The sequence below is a fragment of the Branchiostoma floridae genome, chromosome 3 (assembly GCF_000003815.2).
Source record: "Branchiostoma floridae strain S238N-H82 chromosome 3, Bfl_VNyyK, whole genome shotgun sequence".
Lineage (NCBI taxonomy): Eukaryota > Metazoa > Chordata > Leptocardii > Amphioxiformes > Branchiostomatidae > Branchiostoma > Branchiostoma floridae.
In genome coordinates, this window is record NC_049981.1 from 8,041,599 (window position 1) to 8,059,479 (window position 17,881).

General features: G+C 40.7%; 1 protein-coding gene across 9 annotated transcripts in view; it reads right to left on the reverse strand.

Moving 5' to 3' along the window:
• LOC118410909 (protocadherin-15-like) overlaps nucleotides 1-17,881 on the reverse strand; it is a 50,434-nt gene that overhangs the window by 18,550 nt on the left and 14,003 nt on the right. For 8 of the 9 annotated variants that reach the window (XM_035812806.1, XM_035812809.1, XM_035812807.1 and 5 more), the window contains 19 exons: nucleotides 17,162-17,254; nucleotides 15,948-16,052; nucleotides 15,263-15,385; nucleotides 14,835-14,993; nucleotides 13,595-13,700; nucleotides 10,604-10,716; nucleotides 10,193-10,396; nucleotides 9,705-9,716; nucleotides 9,077-9,229; nucleotides 7,715-7,903; nucleotides 6,873-7,060; nucleotides 6,226-6,355; nucleotides 5,474-5,556; nucleotides 4,703-4,778; nucleotides 4,002-4,157; nucleotides 3,025-3,089; nucleotides 1,718-1,852; nucleotides 1,047-1,182; nucleotides 475-589 (listed from right to left, as the gene is read on the reverse strand). In XM_035812806.1, coding sequence (XP_035668699.1) covers nucleotides 475-589; nucleotides 1,047-1,182; nucleotides 1,718-1,852; nucleotides 3,025-3,089; nucleotides 4,002-4,157; nucleotides 4,703-4,778; nucleotides 5,474-5,556; nucleotides 6,226-6,355; nucleotides 6,873-7,060; nucleotides 7,715-7,903; nucleotides 9,077-9,229; nucleotides 9,705-9,716; nucleotides 10,193-10,396; nucleotides 10,604-10,716; nucleotides 13,595-13,700; nucleotides 14,835-14,993; nucleotides 15,263-15,385; nucleotides 15,948-16,052; nucleotides 17,162-17,254 — 2,341 coding nt within the window. The remainder of the gene's footprint in view (nucleotides 1-474; nucleotides 590-1,046; nucleotides 1,183-1,717; nucleotides 1,853-3,024; nucleotides 3,090-4,001; nucleotides 4,158-4,702; nucleotides 4,779-5,473; nucleotides 5,557-6,225; nucleotides 6,356-6,872; nucleotides 7,061-7,714; nucleotides 7,904-9,076; nucleotides 9,230-9,704; nucleotides 9,717-10,192; nucleotides 10,397-10,603; nucleotides 10,717-13,594; nucleotides 13,701-14,834; nucleotides 14,994-15,262; nucleotides 15,386-15,947; nucleotides 16,053-17,161; nucleotides 17,255-17,881) is intronic. The other variant, XM_035812804.1, reaches the window with a different exon arrangement.

Below are 17,881 nucleotides of genomic sequence, written 5' to 3' on the forward strand. Positions count from 1 at the left end.
AGACAGGACACCTGTGTTCTCATTCACACCTGTACATGGTACCCACTGGTGGTAGACAGGACACCTGTGTTCTCATTCACACCTGTACATAGTACCCACCTGTGGTAGACAGGACACCTGTGTTCTCATTCACACCTGTACATGGTACCCACCTGTGGTAGACAGGACACCTGTGTTTTCATTCACACCTGTACATGGTACCCACCTGTGGTAGACAGGACACCTGTGTTCTCATTCACACCTGTACATGGTATACCCACCTGTGGTAGACAGGACACCTGTGTTCTCATTCACACCTGTACATGGTATACCCACCTGTGGTAGACAGGACACCTGTGTTCTCATTCACACCTGTACATGGTACCCACCTGTGGTAGACAGGACACCTGTGTTCTCATTCACACCTGTACATGGTACCCACCTGTGGTAGACAGGACACCTGTGTTTTCATTCACACCTGTACATGGTACCCACCTGTGGTAGACAGGACACCTGTGTTCTCATTCACAGTAAACAGAGTCTCCCCAGTAGTAGGAGTGACACTGTCCCTGGTGTACTGCACACTTGCCCCAACATCAGGATCTGCAGCCTAATAAATAATAAAAACTATTGTGGTCCAAAAGTTTGTCTCAAACTCTTAATCTGCTGCTTGATATCAATGAATACTAGTTTCATCAGGTGGAAAGTCGTCAACAGTATTACACTGTGATTTATTTTAACGAGATTGTTCAAAGCAAGGTCACGAGACCACTTCAAGGTAATGAACTAAGAAGTTGGAAACTGTGCACGGAGATAGCGGTGGACATTTGTTTTGAAGGCTGATAAGTTGTAGACAGGAGGGAAACAAGAGTCGTCAAGTGATTTCCATAATTTTGCTGTCCGAGGAAAGAAACTGTTGCTGTAGAAGGACTTGGAAACCGGCGATTGAAAAGTAAAACGATGTGAGTTTGAAGAGAACCTTGTGTTGCGCTGAAAGGCTCTGAACGGAGAGACAAGCACTTTAAAAGTTCAGTACATGCAGGTGGTAGATCCAGAGTGGTTTGTACCTCAAGGTCAATGATGTTCATGGCCGGTTCATTCTCATCCACATTCACAATGTACTCAGCATTGGGGGGGCTCAGGGGACGTCTGGCAAACTCATTGTCCTGGAACACTGGAGGCTTGTTGTTGATATCACTCAATCTGTTGTTTGTCAATAACAAAAAAAAAGTTACATTTAAGCCCATGTTGAAATAATTCCAGCATCTAGCAGCTTTTGATTTTGTAGATGCTTGAGAAAACCAAAATTTAAGAACAGTATGTTTCAGCACTAAGGACAGATAGCATATTCTGTATCAACCAGTGGTATTAAATAGCAGTATACACACACACACACACTATCTGTTTATTTTCATACCTATATATATATATCTCATGCATATATTTGCAATGATTTTTCTTGTTTCTGATTTTAACATATTGGAGTGCAGAAAGATTCCAATAGGTATACCAAAGAACTGGGTGAGCAGATCTATCTTGTCAATAATGTTTCTTCCATTCACTCTACTGCCAACATGGCCCAGTCTCAAAATACATAATTCTATGAATGTTTCTTATTCTGTTTTACATCACATGCATACATAATTTTGAACACAAAGTCATCTTCAAACACACCTTAGGGCATTCCCTCTCTGACACTATCTAAAACTCTGTGCCTCACATGCAATGTCCTACTCACTGAATGGTAAGGTCCAGTAGTGCTATCCGTCCCCCTGAGTCTTGTGCCTGTACTGTGATGGGGATCTCCCTCTGGTCATCTCGGTCCAGCGGTGCTCTCCTGGTCAGCTGACCTGTTGTGGGGTTGATGGCAAACCTGTCCAGTAAAGTGACGAGAAGTACATCAGACTAGCATCTTAGCATGAAAGTTCATCTGTGCTGGTGGAATACATTACACAAAAATGCTAACACTTTACTTCCAACACTGAATTAAACTATAGGGTCACTTACCCCTCAAAATTTCATAAGTATCAGAGAGTCTACCAGCCCGCCGGCCCACCCACAACAGAGACGGGGGTTCAACATAGATTTTCTGATACTTATGACCCCCTCCTGCAAAAGTGGTGTGTTCCTGATGTCACTGCTGGAGATAGAAGGGTCATTCTGTGAACAAGGTCGACGGAGATTGACCAAAAAAGTCCCTATAATTTAATTCTGTGTTGGAAGTAAAGTAGACTAGCATCTACATCACTGATAATTTGGGGTATCTAGGTATCTAAAAATTCTTAAGAGGCAACTGGGATTGAACTTCTGAATGCCTGCACCGTTATTGAGGAGTAAAACTGAGGTCTTAGGAATGTTTCATGAGGTTATTGCAAATGCATTTAAGTTTGCGGGGATTTAATTTTGCGGTAGTGGGGAAAGATGAGAGGATGAACGTAGAAGTCATCATCGATCACGATGGACAACCAAGAGCGGGGAAAGAGACTTTTTGCTGTGGTTTCAAGTTCGCAGTAGCACCATGCACTGTAGTCTTTTTCTGCCATGGAAAAATTTTTGCGGTGGTTTTAAGTTACCGCGAATATTAAACCACCACGAAAGTTTCTGCATTTACAGTATTTGAATTGGTTCAATATCAATAAATGCCAGATTGTTGGACAGGGAAGCAGGCAGAGGAGTGAACAGGAGCCAGAATAGGGCAGATACCAGGCTGCATATAAAATTTACTGCAAACAACTAAAATTTACAAGCACAAAACAACTGTAGATGGACATTTGTATGACTTGTGCTAAATTTTGTTTAATAATAGAGAATCATGTCTCTTCTCTGTTCAGAAAGATGTGGCACGATTTAAACAATTGTGAAAAAACAATACTGCAGCAATCCTCTTGGGTTCAAAAGTCTAAATATCAAAAATCATGAGCGGCAAATTTCTTAGTTATGTGTAGCATTCTACTGTCTAGAAATAGGAATCGACTTGACTAGAACAACTAAACAAAAACGTATTGGTTGAAGAATTCTCAAATTCTAATAAAAAGCAGAACTGACTTGTCTCCTCCCCTCAGCAGACTGTAGGTGATGCCAGCAGAACCAGACCCATCTGCATCTGTAGCCTGTTTAACGGCAGGAAATTCATCAAGCATTTGTACACAATTATGTCAATAACACACATATAATGATACAAAATATGACTTGCAGCCTGTGATGCCACTCAAAAACCTTCCAGCTTTAGCCAAGCTATTTGATGTGTTCTTCAACCTCTTCATAGACCGGCTGACTTTGCGTTTTTGTGTGTGAGATCTCTGTAATTGACTATCTGTTCCCCACTTACTGGATTAAGTATAAGTCTGCGGTTACAGTGTTACTCTTTTTGTCAAAATTGCCCAAATGTGAGGGGTGTGTGAATAATTTTGCATGCAACTGTGTATATCCCAGGACTGACAGTAACTCTAGTTTATTAAAAATGTGACAGATTTAAAACTCTACAAACAGGCCAGAAATAGAACCCTTTACTGCTGATCCACCTTAGTTTCCGGATGTGTTTCACTAGTAACTTAGTTTAAGAGTGAAAGAGAAAAACATCGCCGAGCCATGACTCAACTAAGGATCCATCAGGACCCATTGGAAATTGAAGCTTGTAGATACAACCGAACCCCTCCTAATGATAAACTAGTATATTTTGCGATAAGAACCACATGCATGTAGAAAACGAAATACACTGAGTGTTCACTGTACATGACGATCTGCAAAATACAATTGTTAATGCTACACATGTAGATCAGAAATATGCACACATAACTAACGAAGGCACTATGTTCAAAAATCTTATGTCATCATCTGTCAGACCATGATATACTGGAAAATCTCTGTAAGCTCGTCTATACGTTTTAAGAAGAGAGAAGATGCATGTAAATTATAGTATAACTTTTGTTTACTACCTTTTGTATCAAGCTGACTGCATTTAGCCCCAATGGGGCATGAATATGCAATAAACTTCATTCAATTTGTCATTGTTAAGAGCTGACCTGAACAGATTGTACTGGATCTCCGTTCTGTCCTCCCTCTGCTATCTCAATGGGCTGGTTAGGATTGGCTGGAGCAGTGAAGGTTGGGGAATTGTCATTCCCATTGGTCAGGTCCACCTGTACTGTAGCAGTGGCTGTGGTCGGAGGAGACCCATTCTGTGTTCGATGTAAAAAGATTATATCATATCATATTCAACTCTTTTAACCATCTATAATGTCAACATAACCAGAAAACCTTCTTGTTGTTCTGAGAAATTATTTCATATTCATGCCATTGCAAACTGAGGGCAATTTTGGGGATAAAAGTGCAAGTATCATTAAAAATTTAGTTGTCTTGTTACAATAAAAATGTCTCAGATCCTTGTCAATAGTTCGTACTGTCACAACCTGCTTAAACAAGCTTAAACATCAAAATTGTAGGACAGCCTATGGCAAATGTGACCATGACAGTATTTCAAATTAAGCCAATTGTCGCCATACTTGAATTCTGAAAGTTTCAATTTGTAGTTTGCACAATCTTTCTGATCTTCACTGATTTTGCCATGTGTAAACTGCAGTTATTATCATGGGAACTGAAAAACAAGTGGTTGCTGGAAAGGCAGATGGTACATAAGCAAAGGGTTTAAAACATAAAATTGGACGGGACCATTTTATGTGACTGGATGTGGTCTATATCTCTGTACAAAGAAGCCTCTACTCACATCAGTAGCCAAGACTTGAAGAGTGTAAGATGGAGTCCTTTCATAGTCCAGTTGATTCCGAACAGTAATCTCTCCACTACACAGAAAATATAATACATTAATACAAGATAATATTTATTGACACGACAAAAGTACAGCGACTTTTGTAAGGTCGACATGTATAACAACTACTTACAGTACAACTAAACACATATATATGGATATCTATAGGTATGAATACATCAACATAAAGGGTCTAGCATGTCATTTACACTATATTACATAAACAATCGTGGATATACTACAGCATTCACAGGGTTAAACATTTCCCTGAAAAGTTGGTTAAGGACAGCGAATTTTTGTGTGCAACTGAATCTTTTAAAACTTCAGTCTGTTAAGTTACCCTGAGTCACAACTTCAATTTCTTGAACACTAAAAATTACTGCTCTCAGACTAGTAACTTGCTTGCCTTGTACAGTCAACCAAAATGAGCTGCATTCATGGCAAAAAGTTTTGGGTTCATATCAAAAGGACAAGGCTTGCTTTGTCATTATTCTTACCTACAAATGTAACTTACAAACTACATGTACTGCCACATGAGAAAAAAATTCATGAATTTTAAGTTATTCTAAGACATGTACCAATGTGGTATACATTGTGTATACACTTATATTATAATTTTACAGGTGTTCAAGACAATCTTGAAAGGGACCCTATAACAATGTCTTTTATGTGGCCGCATTATGGCATGAGACTCGATATTAGGTAGAATACAAATTGAAGACAAGTTACGTGTTCTGATTAATCTGAAAGTCGTTGTCTGTGTTCCCTGTCCCCAGACTGTAGCTCAGGGCGTTACCATCTGGGTCACTCGCCTGAAACAAGTTCACAGCTCAGATTAGCCACAGAAAGACTGCTCGGGTTTATTGGTAGAAAAGATTTAAGGCACGATACAAAACTGCAGAACCACGGAAGAAGAGAGAACATTTGTTTGAGTTTTGTAATAGCTGTCGTGTGGCACACTCTATCGAATGCCTTGCTGAAATCTGTCATATGAAACTTTAGATCTAGTCGTTACTAATTTGAATGCATTATGACACATTATCATATAGCCAGGGGACGTGGGCCAATCAGATTTAATTTAATATGTGAAGTAAACCAGTAAAGATATAACCGTTACATATATTAAGAGACTCAATGCTACAGACAGATTTGATTATATATTCTGATGTAACAACTCCCACAATGCTAAAATTAAGGTAAATATATAAAAGACTGCTTTGACATGAGAGAAAAATGCAGAAACTCATAATAAGCCCCACTCGATTGTTGTACAATATCAAAGATTTAGGCTAGCTCTTATTGTTCTAGAAATTAGAATGTCAAATTTCATTCTATATTCATAATCTGCATAATGTACTATGTTTAATACTTGTTTTAGTAAATAGGATGATAAGTTTGTTTCTTCTTTTTTTTTGCCATACATTGTACCGCGTACGATCGTTGCGCAATGAAGTTCTTCTATAGGTATCATCTTGACTTACGGTAACGGCAGTGACAGGGCCATTGACAGGTGCCTCCTCCCCCAGCCTGGTGCTGTACTGTTGTAGAGGGAAGGTGGGGCGCCTGTTCTGTGTGCCAGTCACTGTGATGTCCACATAGCCCTGACGTTCACTGCAAGCAGGGTAAAGTCACTCAGGTTAACAAATAAAGGCAAGTATCATTGAGTAGGCATCCTTCCATCTTTGCAGATGATGGTAGCACTCACTCCTTGAAGTTAGGGCGGTTGACAGCGTACTTTTAGAATATCTGCAATCAAGTTCTTTTACAGTACATTGAAGGAAGTCAACCCCAGTCATGAACTCGGACGAGGGGGGGGGGGGTACAGACTTTAAGTCAGCTTTGGGATTGTGTTCTCGCTGCAACAGCACCACCCATATTTGGCTACTATAGTAGCAAGTAGCAGAACTTCAGTTGGAAGCTCTGAGGCTTGAGGAAGATGTTTGACAGGCATCAAAATGTATCAACTTGAAGCAAGTTTAACTAATTCTGTAAAAGAAAACTCCAATATCCTCTTCACGGGCCCAGGTAGCGTGGGTACCTGTGGGTACCATAAAAGCAATAAGTTTGTCTTTCAGAATTGTGCATCATACAAGTTCCAAGGGATAAAGTTGATAGTTCATAAACTCACTTCAGCCCATCAGAGCACACAATAACAACAGTGTAGACTGTCCCATCAGTAAGGCCTGCCCCTGAAGCCACTGTGATTTCTCCTGTGTTCTGGTTGATGTTGAAAAGGTTGTCGGCACCGTTGATGACTCGGTCAATGCTGTATGAGAAGGTGGAGCCTGTGTCTGTGTCCGAACACTGGGGTGATCCCTGGAACACATAGAAGACAGCATCCCTTCATTTCATCCATCTCATCTTACTGGGTCATCCCAACCAATTGTATCTGGAAAGACCTCCAGGATGCGTACATTCCTCTAGAAAATAAACCTCGTCCTCGAATTTCATTAGCGAACATTCGTCTTGGAAAAATGTTGCTCCCTTAAAAAGTGTAAATTCCTCAGGAATCGGCAATTCCTCCCTGCAAGGGGAGACTGACATTTCTCCTGTAATCCCATCATCACCTCAAAAACTATTAAGTGCAAGGAAATGGAATTTATGATCAACATGTATACAAGTTTTTTGGGGCATTTATCATTATGGCCAGATTCAGTTACTGTACTACCGTAAATACATTTAAGTTCGTGGAGATTTAAATGCGCGGTAGCGGGAAAATTGACTTTTCGTGGTGGCCTCATGGTTTTAATTTCTTGGTAGCACCATGCATTGTTATTACAGTAGTCTCTTACTGCCATGGAAAATGTTCGCGGTGGTTTTAAGTTTGCAGTGAAGCATCCACCGTGAAAACTGCCAACATTAAACCACCGCAAAAGTTTCTGCATTTACAGTATATCAGTTCAGTATATAATTTTGCATAATGCCCTCTGGGACTAATACAGGAGCCAGACAATACGAATGCTGCCTTACCGGAGTTAAAGCTACAGAAGTGCCATCTGCCACAGGAATGCTCACAGCTCCTGTGAGAGGGTTAGCGGAAGAGCCTGCAGTACCACCGTTAAACACCGGGGTGTTGTCATTGACATCTTGTATATTGATGGTAACAACAGAAGGGTTGCTGGACTGAGGGTTGGTTCCACTTGTTTCACGTGCTGTGATCTACAATGAATGAAAGAAAAATATTGTGTGTTATATACAACTGTTACCGTTCTCATATTATGGTCTCATTGATGAGTTTCTTCTTCCCATAGACTTCTATGTTATAATTCGTGGTTTAAATGGGCGCATTCATAATGAAGCTACGTGAAATTTCAGCAGATTTTTCATTCTATGTCGAGCACATTTACCCTATATCGTGGGAAAAAATTGCCAATGTAAACTATACGTAGGAACTTTTTTTATAGCAATTACAAACTACGATTAGTCAATCCCCACAAAAGGCACTTTTTCGCTGCTATTGTACAACCGCACCACTCAAAACCCACGACTGTGTACCTCCGACCTAGCGCGCGGCTGCAAAACTTTACCTGCTAAGTTCTTCAGTTACAAATAAGCTTTCACCAATCTAACTTTTGAGATCAGTTCCGCTGGCTAAAAGGGAATTTCCCACCGCTAAAAACATGCGTCCGTGCAGCCGTTCATTTTTTGGCTCGGATCTCTTTTAGGGTACCCACTCGCGGAGTAATACATCAATGAGACCTTATCATGAAGTTACCAAAATGCTACAGGCTGATAGTAAAATGTTTGTTCAGTGAATAATACAACAGATGCATTTGATGCTAGTCATAGGCTATAGGAAAATACTTAATAAAGAATAATATGAATATATCTGCAACACTCAAAAATATCACAGTGTTAAAATCTGACTGCCTCATCTTTAGAATGTAATAATTTAATAGTTCTACATTTGTCTACTATTTTGCTACGGGTCATTGCACATGAAAAAAGAAAGAAGGAGGGAGATAAGGAAGGGAGAAAGAAAGAAGGAAAGTAAGAAGGGATTCAGAGAATGGAGGAAAGGAGTGAAAGGACAAACAAAAGGAGAAAGAAGGAAGGAAATAAAAAAAGGAGGCCTAACAGAAGCACTGTATCTCCTGATGTCCAGAGCAATATATGACAAAGAGTATGGGGCTAATAAGATAGCAACAATATAAACCCTGGGAAAAGACAATGCACTGAAGTTGTCTCACCATAATATTTACCATAAGAATCATAAATCCCACTAAAAATTTGAATCATGTCCAATAAAACAATGATTATCATGTAAACCAAACCACAGGAACTACTTGATACAGTTCCAGGGGAAAGTGTATTGTAGTGTGCTTGACTAACCGTAAGCGTGTACTGGTTAGTGGTCTCAGCGTCCAAGGCTCCGTTCGCCAGCACATACCACTCCCGAGTGCTGCTTCCCTGGGTCACGCTGAACTTGTCATCATTCCCTGCCGGCTGGGTGGTCACATCTATGGTCACTGCAGGACTGCCATCCTGCGGACAGCCAATCATGGCACATTATCATATAGTCAGACAAAATCGGCCAATCAAGGGCTCCCATTGGAAAATTTGATTATGAGGCTATGATGACTGTCCAACCAACACAGTTGTTTGTACCATTACATCATCAGGCTGCTATAACCACCCCATAAACCACCTTGTCTGCTTTCAAATTGCTCATTCTGTGGTTAATTCAATGGTTATACTAAAAGTTATAGAAACCCAGCAGGCATTATGTCACCAGGGTGGGACATAATTGTTTGGTACAAAGAAAAATGTTTGAATCCTATGGACAGGTATACCAATACTGAAAGTGAATGCTGAAAGCTCGGCATTCATACACTGTAATGAGAGAACCAGTCAATCAAACTGATGAGGCCTAAGTCTTGGATGAGGCTTAAGCTTTTTCATAGATCTTCACACACAATCATTACCATAGTTACTGTTAACAGAGAAAATGCTTTTTTACCTGGTGCTTGGTCTATATGGACATGCAGAATGAACAGAACAAAACAAAATGAAATAAATGTGTTAATAACAGTGCTTGCAAATTGGTCTGAAGTAGTACGTTGAGTCACCTGAAAACCAACAACATTTGGAGGTCTGAAATTGGTCATGGCATGCTGTATAAATGATTAACAACATCATGCATACATATGTACCAAAAGCAATCTCCAAAGTCAATGCATTATCATAATCTTCATGATAACTAAAACCAAGGAGGTTAAAAAAAACAACCTCCTTGCTAAAACAAACAAAAAATTGACATTTATTATTGTCATAAACTAGCTGCCTGTTCCGGAAAGAGAACAATTAGTGGACATTTCCAGTCAATTGATCACAAATGATCAATGATTAAGCCTCAATGATTATTTGCATTCATAAAGTATAATCCAAAATTTCTGGAATTTCAACCAATCAAACATAGCCTTGTGACGAATCATAAAGCGGCCTTACCAGTACATCAGGGTCAGACAGCATGATCTTGAGGGGAGTCTGTGCAGATGACGAGTCTCGAACTGTAGTACCAGTCGGGGCATTCTCAAACACATAGCCTACATAGTTGGACTGGTCAAACGCAGGCCGCTCATTGCCAGATGGGTTGACTGTGATCATCATGTCAGCAGTCGCAAGCCGGAAAGGGTTGTCCTCCTGGTATGCCTGGAGCAGGAAAAAAAATAGATGAAACCTATTGGAGCTGTCCCCATGGTGCCAGGTACAAAAATCTTGGTGTGACTAATTGTCTAATTTTGATAGTAACGGTTACAGAATGATTACTAATTGCAGCATGTATGTGAATGTATAATTATGTCTGTATTACCGGACGTAATTCCTTCAAGGAATTCTCATAAGGAGTGTAGACCTTACCCTTATCTTAAGAGTGAAGCTGGCTGCATCCACACGGTTGATGGTCTGCCGTACAGACACTATTCCTGTGTTCTCGTCTATCTGGAACTTGTCTGCATATGTAGATGGACTTCCTGCAATTAGAGAAAAAAAATTGAATAAAAGGATATGAATATGCAACGATGTGAATGAGTGTCAAAAGCTCTTTATTCCATTTCTTAAAATTAATTTGCATTATTTGATGTCAGATAAGGCCATGTTGATTTGAATATATGGATGACATCTGCAGGCGCATCAATTTTCGGCCGTTTCCAAAAATGAAAAAAAGTTTTCAACCATACTGTAAATCCTATCCTTATATATTATATTAAGCTAAATGTATCAGCTATCAAGTTACCTTTTGTTTCTTAGTTGGCCACTTCTTATGATGTTGGAAAAGAAAAGGACTTTGCGGTTTCACATACTAAAAGTAGCAAAGCATTGAAATACACTCTAACTGAACTTTATATCTGAAAAGGTCGCCATAATAGTAAGCTAATTCTTTTTGGGTACATGCTTGTCCCTTTTTCTGTTTGAACCAGAGATTTAGAGTTTATTTCCAGTAAGTTACTAAGTGGTCTAGTCTTGATGTCATCCTTCATATACAAGACAATGGAAGGCACCACCAGTAAATCAGTACTAAGGACAGGTATAGCCCTGTTGTGCACTAGCAGTACTTTAAAAGAAGAAAATGTTTGTTGGGATTTGATTTCACAGAAGGACAATATTGATTAGTATAGTGAAAAGTTTAAACTTTGTTCCAACACAAGGGAAGAAACTCACCATAAATTTTCGGCCGAACACTCCGACCTTCATCAGATGAATGATTCGCTGCTAATCCGGAAGTCGTCGGATGACGTCAGGTAGCAGCGAATCATAAATGGCGGGAAGGCGAAACCTGCCACCGTCACGGTTCAATGAGGGTTGATGTGCCCTGATGTAGATAGCCTCCTTGACGCCCCTCACGAACCAGTCCTGTTCGGAGTCCAAGATGCGAACTTGGTCCAGAGATACGGAGTGGCCCGGAGATTCGACGTGTATATGCTGAGACACTTCTGAAGATGTTGAACTGCGACGTTTATGTTCCATGAAACGGGTTCTTAATGATCGTGCCGTTTCCCCGATGTAGGACTCGGTGCACGGACCTCTGAGGTTCTGTCCCGTACAACGAATATGGTAAACCACGCCGCACTTGTGTTCTTTGGGCGTCTTATCCTTAGGCGCCACCAAAAGCTGCCTAAGTGTCCTAGTCGGCCTAAAGCAGGTCTTAATGCCGAGTGAGTTGAAGGTTCTACGTAAGGCTTCAGACAAATTTTGAATATATGGCAACACTACTAGTCCCTTGTTCACGGTAGTGGGGCGGTTTTGATTGCCAGTCCTAGTGGTTTTAGGTGCTGTCGCTCTGGACACTGCCCACTCGGGGTAACCACACTTACGTAAAGCTTGAGTAATGTGTTCTTTCTCTCTTTTTCTATCTTCCGGGTTGGTGATGATAGAATCAGCCCTATGGAACAAGGTACTGATGACACCCAATTTGTGTTCTAATGGGTGACTAGAGTGGAAATTTAAATACTGGTCCGTATGTGTGGGTTTTCTATAAATTGTTATGTCCAACGAGCCGTCCCTCTTTTACCACAGTTAGTGTATCCAAGAAAGGTAAGGTTCCGTCTTGTTCTTCTTCAGTGGTGAACTTAATATCAGGATCTAAACTGTTCAAGTGCTGTTCAAGCTTTACGTAAGTGTGGTTACCCCGAGTGGGCAGTGTCCAGAGCGACAGCACCTAAAACCACTAGGACTGGCAATCAAAACCGCCCCACTACCGTGAACAAGGGACTAGTAGTGTTGCCATATATTCAAAATTTGTCTGAAGCCTTACGTAGAACCTTCAACTCACACGGCATTAAGACCTGCTTTAGGCCGACTAGGACACTTAGGCAGCTTTTGGTGGCGCCTACGGATAAGACGCCCAAAGAACACAAGTGCGGCGTGGTTTACCATATTCGTTGTACGGGACAGAACCTCAGAGGTCCGTGCACCGAGTCCTACATCGGGGAAACGGCACGATCATTAAGAACCCGTTTCATGGAACATAAACGTCGCAGTTCAACATCTTCAGAAGTGTCTCAGCATATACACGTCGAATCTCCGGGCCACTCCGTATCTCTGGACCAAGTTCGCATCTTGGACTCCGAACAGGACTGGTTCGTGAGGGGCGTCAAGGAGGCTATCTACATCAGGGCACATCAACCCTCATTGAACCGTGACGGTGGCAGGTTTCGCCTTCCCGCCATTTATGATTCGCTGCTACCTGACGTCATCCGACGACTTCCGGATTAGCAGCGAATCATTCATCTGATGAAGGTCGGAGTGTTCGGCCGAAAATTTATGGTGAGTTTCTTCCCTTGTGTTGGAACAAAGTTTAAACTTTTCACTATGGAATTTACCAACACAGATGAGCTTTCATTCGGATAATATTGATTAGTGTGCAAATATATGCCATAGATTTATATCAGAAAACATATACAAGTCAATTCCAAGGTTAAAGAAGAACAAAAACAAAATGAAGAATTTATCATTCGGTATACCATGCTTTGCATGTTCGGTCATTTGTTGAATGGTGACACTTTGATTTCATACTGAAGTCAACTTTTGGGGACCAAACTTTTTTTTATTCACACACTCACATCAGTTTTGGGGTTCACAGAGGATGTCATCCACATAATCAAATCTAGGTGGCCTAATCTCCAAACTGGGTAGGATTTGCAAAAACCATGCCACCTGGGAGAAAGGTGGTGCAGAACGCACCAGAGCTCTGGCTACTTTCAATTTCATGGACAAATGGTACTGTTACTTAAATTCTGCCAGATTCCTGACAGAAAGTGACGACCAGACAAGGTATAAGCTGCCAGTTAACGTAGATCACTGGCAGTAAAGCAACTTTTTGTGGGGCTAATGACGATTGTTTTGCATCACCTTCAACAATGGCGTACTTGATGTCTGTCTGATCTGCCTGTTGAAGGTCTCGATCTTGGTCAAATGCATTGACAGGTTCTGGATTCACATCGGAGACAGCTCCGCTCTGGAATGAAGACAACAATACAAGCTTTATTGACACGACAAAAAAGTACAGTTACTTTTGTATGGCCAACCATAAACTAAAACAAAAAAAGAGAAAGAATACAGAAGATATCTTGCAATTATACCAATCAAACAGTATAGAATACTAACTTAAAGATTCTACTAATTAAACAATATAGGATAAAAAGGAAAAACCTCTATACAATCAGGTGAAGACAACAATGAGTCATGTGAAACCACCATTTCCACCAACTGCATAGTGGATATCAAAGTTCTTGATTCACAACCCAAGTGTTAACCTAGTGGACATTTTGGTGACTGCCTTTAATTAATTTGCACTGCAGCTATGCATTGCTGCTGCAGAGTTTAGAATACAGTTCTAAACTAGCATGACTGAGTTGTATAATCCTCCTTATAGTCTACTTCCAGTAAGTGGTCTAGTGTTGAAGTCATCCTTCATATACAATACAAAGGAAGGCAGCACCAGTAATTCAGCACTAGGGACAGGTACAGCCCTGTTGTGCACTAGCAGTACTTTAAAAGAAGAAAATTATTCATGCGAGACTGAAGATGATTTTTTTCCCATTCAGCCTTCTTATTCCAATATGACCACATGATCATCAGCTAGCTAAGGTATAAACACTTTTCATTTACTTTCACAATGGTTTCATCACGCAGCAGGAGAGAAAAGTTCAAACAATTCTGTAGTATAGTACACTGGAAACACTAATCATTTCATAAATTAGTGGTGGAGAGGTCACTGCAAAAGCCACAAAAACAAAACTGGTGCAATTCACAGTACACCAGAGTTGTAGCCAGCCTGAAATAATTTTCTGTCCCCTCGATTTTGAATGGGAATCCTATTGAGTGCGAGACATCGTATGACGTTCCAAGGGAAGTCTAGATCTGGGGTCCCGGCAAATTTAATCTAGACCCTCTGAAATGCTATTTTCTGCATTTTGAGATGTACATTTTGCTGATAGACCAAGCTGTTCAATGGCATCTGTTTTGGTGAAAGGGTTTCATTTTTTTTAATTATCTTTACATATCCATTTTTGTCCATCACAAAGGAAGGAAGGGCGTGCGCTGGCTACAACCCTGCAGTACACCCCATTCCTGTTCAATCTGTACTTACATTCACCCCACTGGTAACCTGCCCAGTGTAAGTGACAGGGTTGCATGGATCAGACAGGCTGGCCCTGACACAGGGGTTAAAGGCAGGGGGGAGGTCGTCCTCATCCAGGATGTTGATGGTGAAGGTCTGAGTTGCTGTCAGCTGAGTTGTTCCCTGGTCCTGAAACCAGAAGCTCTGGTGTATTAAACACACTAAAATATCTTCTTATGAGTGGTATAACCTAGCTTGATACTAAATATGGTTGAAAATGAAGGGAATATTTTTGCTGAGATGGTGACATACCCACCAGAGACGTATAAAAAAGAGTGAGACCCATCCAAGCATGAAAGAATCAAACCGTACAATCCACCCTTTTGCAGCTTGTATATCCTTTACAAAACTCTAAAGGCACTTTACCAGTCATGCAAAACAAATAAAGAATCCCAAACCTCTGCAGTAACCACCAACAGATACTGGTGGTCTGTGTTATCAGCTGCTTCATAGTTAACTGCAGTCTTCAGGGTTATGAAGCCTTGAGCTGGCAGGGGGATCTCGAAGAAGTCATCAGCCAGCTGGATGGAAAGAGAAGATGATCAAGTAGTGATAGTGTATTACACATCATGTCTCATCCTCCAATGCAGGGACATTCAATGGCGAAACCGCCCGTCTGGATGTACCCTGCTTTCTCAACCGTCACTCTTAGTTCCTGTGGGCGTCGCCACAAACCAGCTGTCAGCCAATCAGAGAATAGGCCTTTCAGTTTTCAAAAGGGATTTTGTATAATTATATAAGTGTAAGCTCATTAATATTTATAAGCAGGGTGGTCAGGAACTTTAAGGGTGACGGTTGAGAAAGCAGGGTACATCAGACAGGCGGTTTCGCTGTTTGATGTCCCGACATAGGAGGATGATCATGTCTACCACAACATGTATGTCAAGTAAGCATTGTGCACCTTATTTCAGAGTTTTAGCATCATAAATTTCAGCACTGCATGATGGTTTACATAAACAAATTTTTATTTTTAAGAAATATACCAGTCCTGTAACACTAGAAACTGTCATTACATGTAGCTCAGTCACCAGTTACAGTACTAGGCATGCTGTAATCTTCCTCCATACAAATTTTTATACTCACGGGGTCGCTGGGATTGTCCTGGACAAAGAACTGCACATTGCCACTGGCACCAATGTCCCTGTCAGTTGCTGATGCTCGAAGTACGGTCGTACCAACTGCTATCAACTAAAAGGCCACAGGTCTCATTATAATGACAGCAAGGGGCGAATACATGACAAAGCAGTATTTGTTATTTCCTCTATTTAGTTTTTTAAGTTTGAAAAAAGTTAAAATCCTTCCAGTACCATATAATCAAGGCGTATATGCCATATGGCGGCACCCATCTCTGCTTCTATGGCCCTTGGGCCACAGCTTGGGCCACATAGCAGGAAGCTAGTTTACTGGTAGAGTATGTGTCAACTGACCCATACTTTTTCCATGTGCGGAATGCTAATAATAGAAAGCGGTATCTCTATTTTACACCAACTTAAGAAGATATTGCATATTACATATTGCATAACTAAGTTTGTAGCTACAAAACCATCAACAGCAAAACTTTGATGGAAAAAAAAGACAAACTGGAAACAAAGGAATACCGGTAGTAAGTTTTTAAATAAGGTAGCCCATTGCATAATGCCTCTACTGTGTAGCTTTTTTACATAGACTGCTTGTTAAATCGTTAAATCTAAAGATGTACAACAGCCACAAATTTTGTTCGACAGCTTTTACGGTGATTTGGTGTAAGAAAGCCAAGCAATTTCAGCCAGTCTAATGCAGCAATGGTTTCCCGTGCATGGCCTAGGCCTGCCACCCTTGATATTCCCACTCAGCCACTGTCCACTGGACAAAACCAACAGAATGCAAGGGCATCTAGGGACATTTGTAGTACTGTATTGACCATTCCCTCTGAAGAAATGAAGGACGAGATTTAAAGTGAAAAGCAAGTTGTGAAAACAAGTGACTAAATTTTGAGGGTTTGTAAAGATTTGAAGCTTAACCTCCATTTAAATTAAAAGATATGTGAAAGAAACAGACAGACGTCTCCTCAAAATGGGTTGACATATGAAGACATTGAAACACGCAAAGGTTACAAAATGTATGTTGCTTATCTTATTTCACTTATGGTGGGGGAAAAGAGAGCACCACTGTGACAATACCCTGAAGATACCAGTGGAAAGGGTTGCCAGAAAAAGCAGTCCAGCAGAAAACCAGGAATAGTGAATGGAAGAGATCCCAGACTGCCCTTGCATGTTGTATAGTTTTACCCAGTGTGGCTCTCCTCCTGCCCTTCATACCTCACTGATAGAGGTCGGTGCTGGATTGGCTGGGGTGAAGATAGGCCTGTTGTCATTTATGTCAGAGACACTCACTCTGATAGGATGGAAAACCTGGTAGCCAGGGGAGACATTCACATTAAAGAAGAAGTTCAACTGTCCAATGATCTGATGGCTGGTGTAGTATTGGCACAATAATCCTAAAGTTTGATCGCTTGATCTCTCTCAGTGAAGATAAAGCCATTGCTTTGGGACATATTTTTAAATGAAAGAAGTGAATGAAATAATATTGAACCAGACTCAAACTTGTGTCCAGTCAGATGCAGAAAAGCAGTATGTACAGTACCATCCTCGTCAATATCTAACAACATGACACGTCATTTACTGGTCAGAAATCGTCACTGACTGGTCAGAAAATCGTCAGTGTTATTCAGAAGCCATCAGAGACATTAAAACGTCCTTGCTCTGACCCGACAGAAAACTGACATTTCTCCGTCAATGACTAGTAAAAAAAATGGGCAATGATAGAATAATGACTGTCAGAAATCGTTAATGACTGGTTGAAGTTTGATGCTGACGTTACTATATGATGAGGATTAGGTACTGTAACATTTTTACAGTCTTTTGGATGCTTTGGTCTTTTTACAAAATGTTTAATATGTAGATAGGTGACGCACTCTAATTTAGTTAAAAGCTGCCAGGACCACTGTCCCAGATATCTAGTCCCATCAGACCATGGAG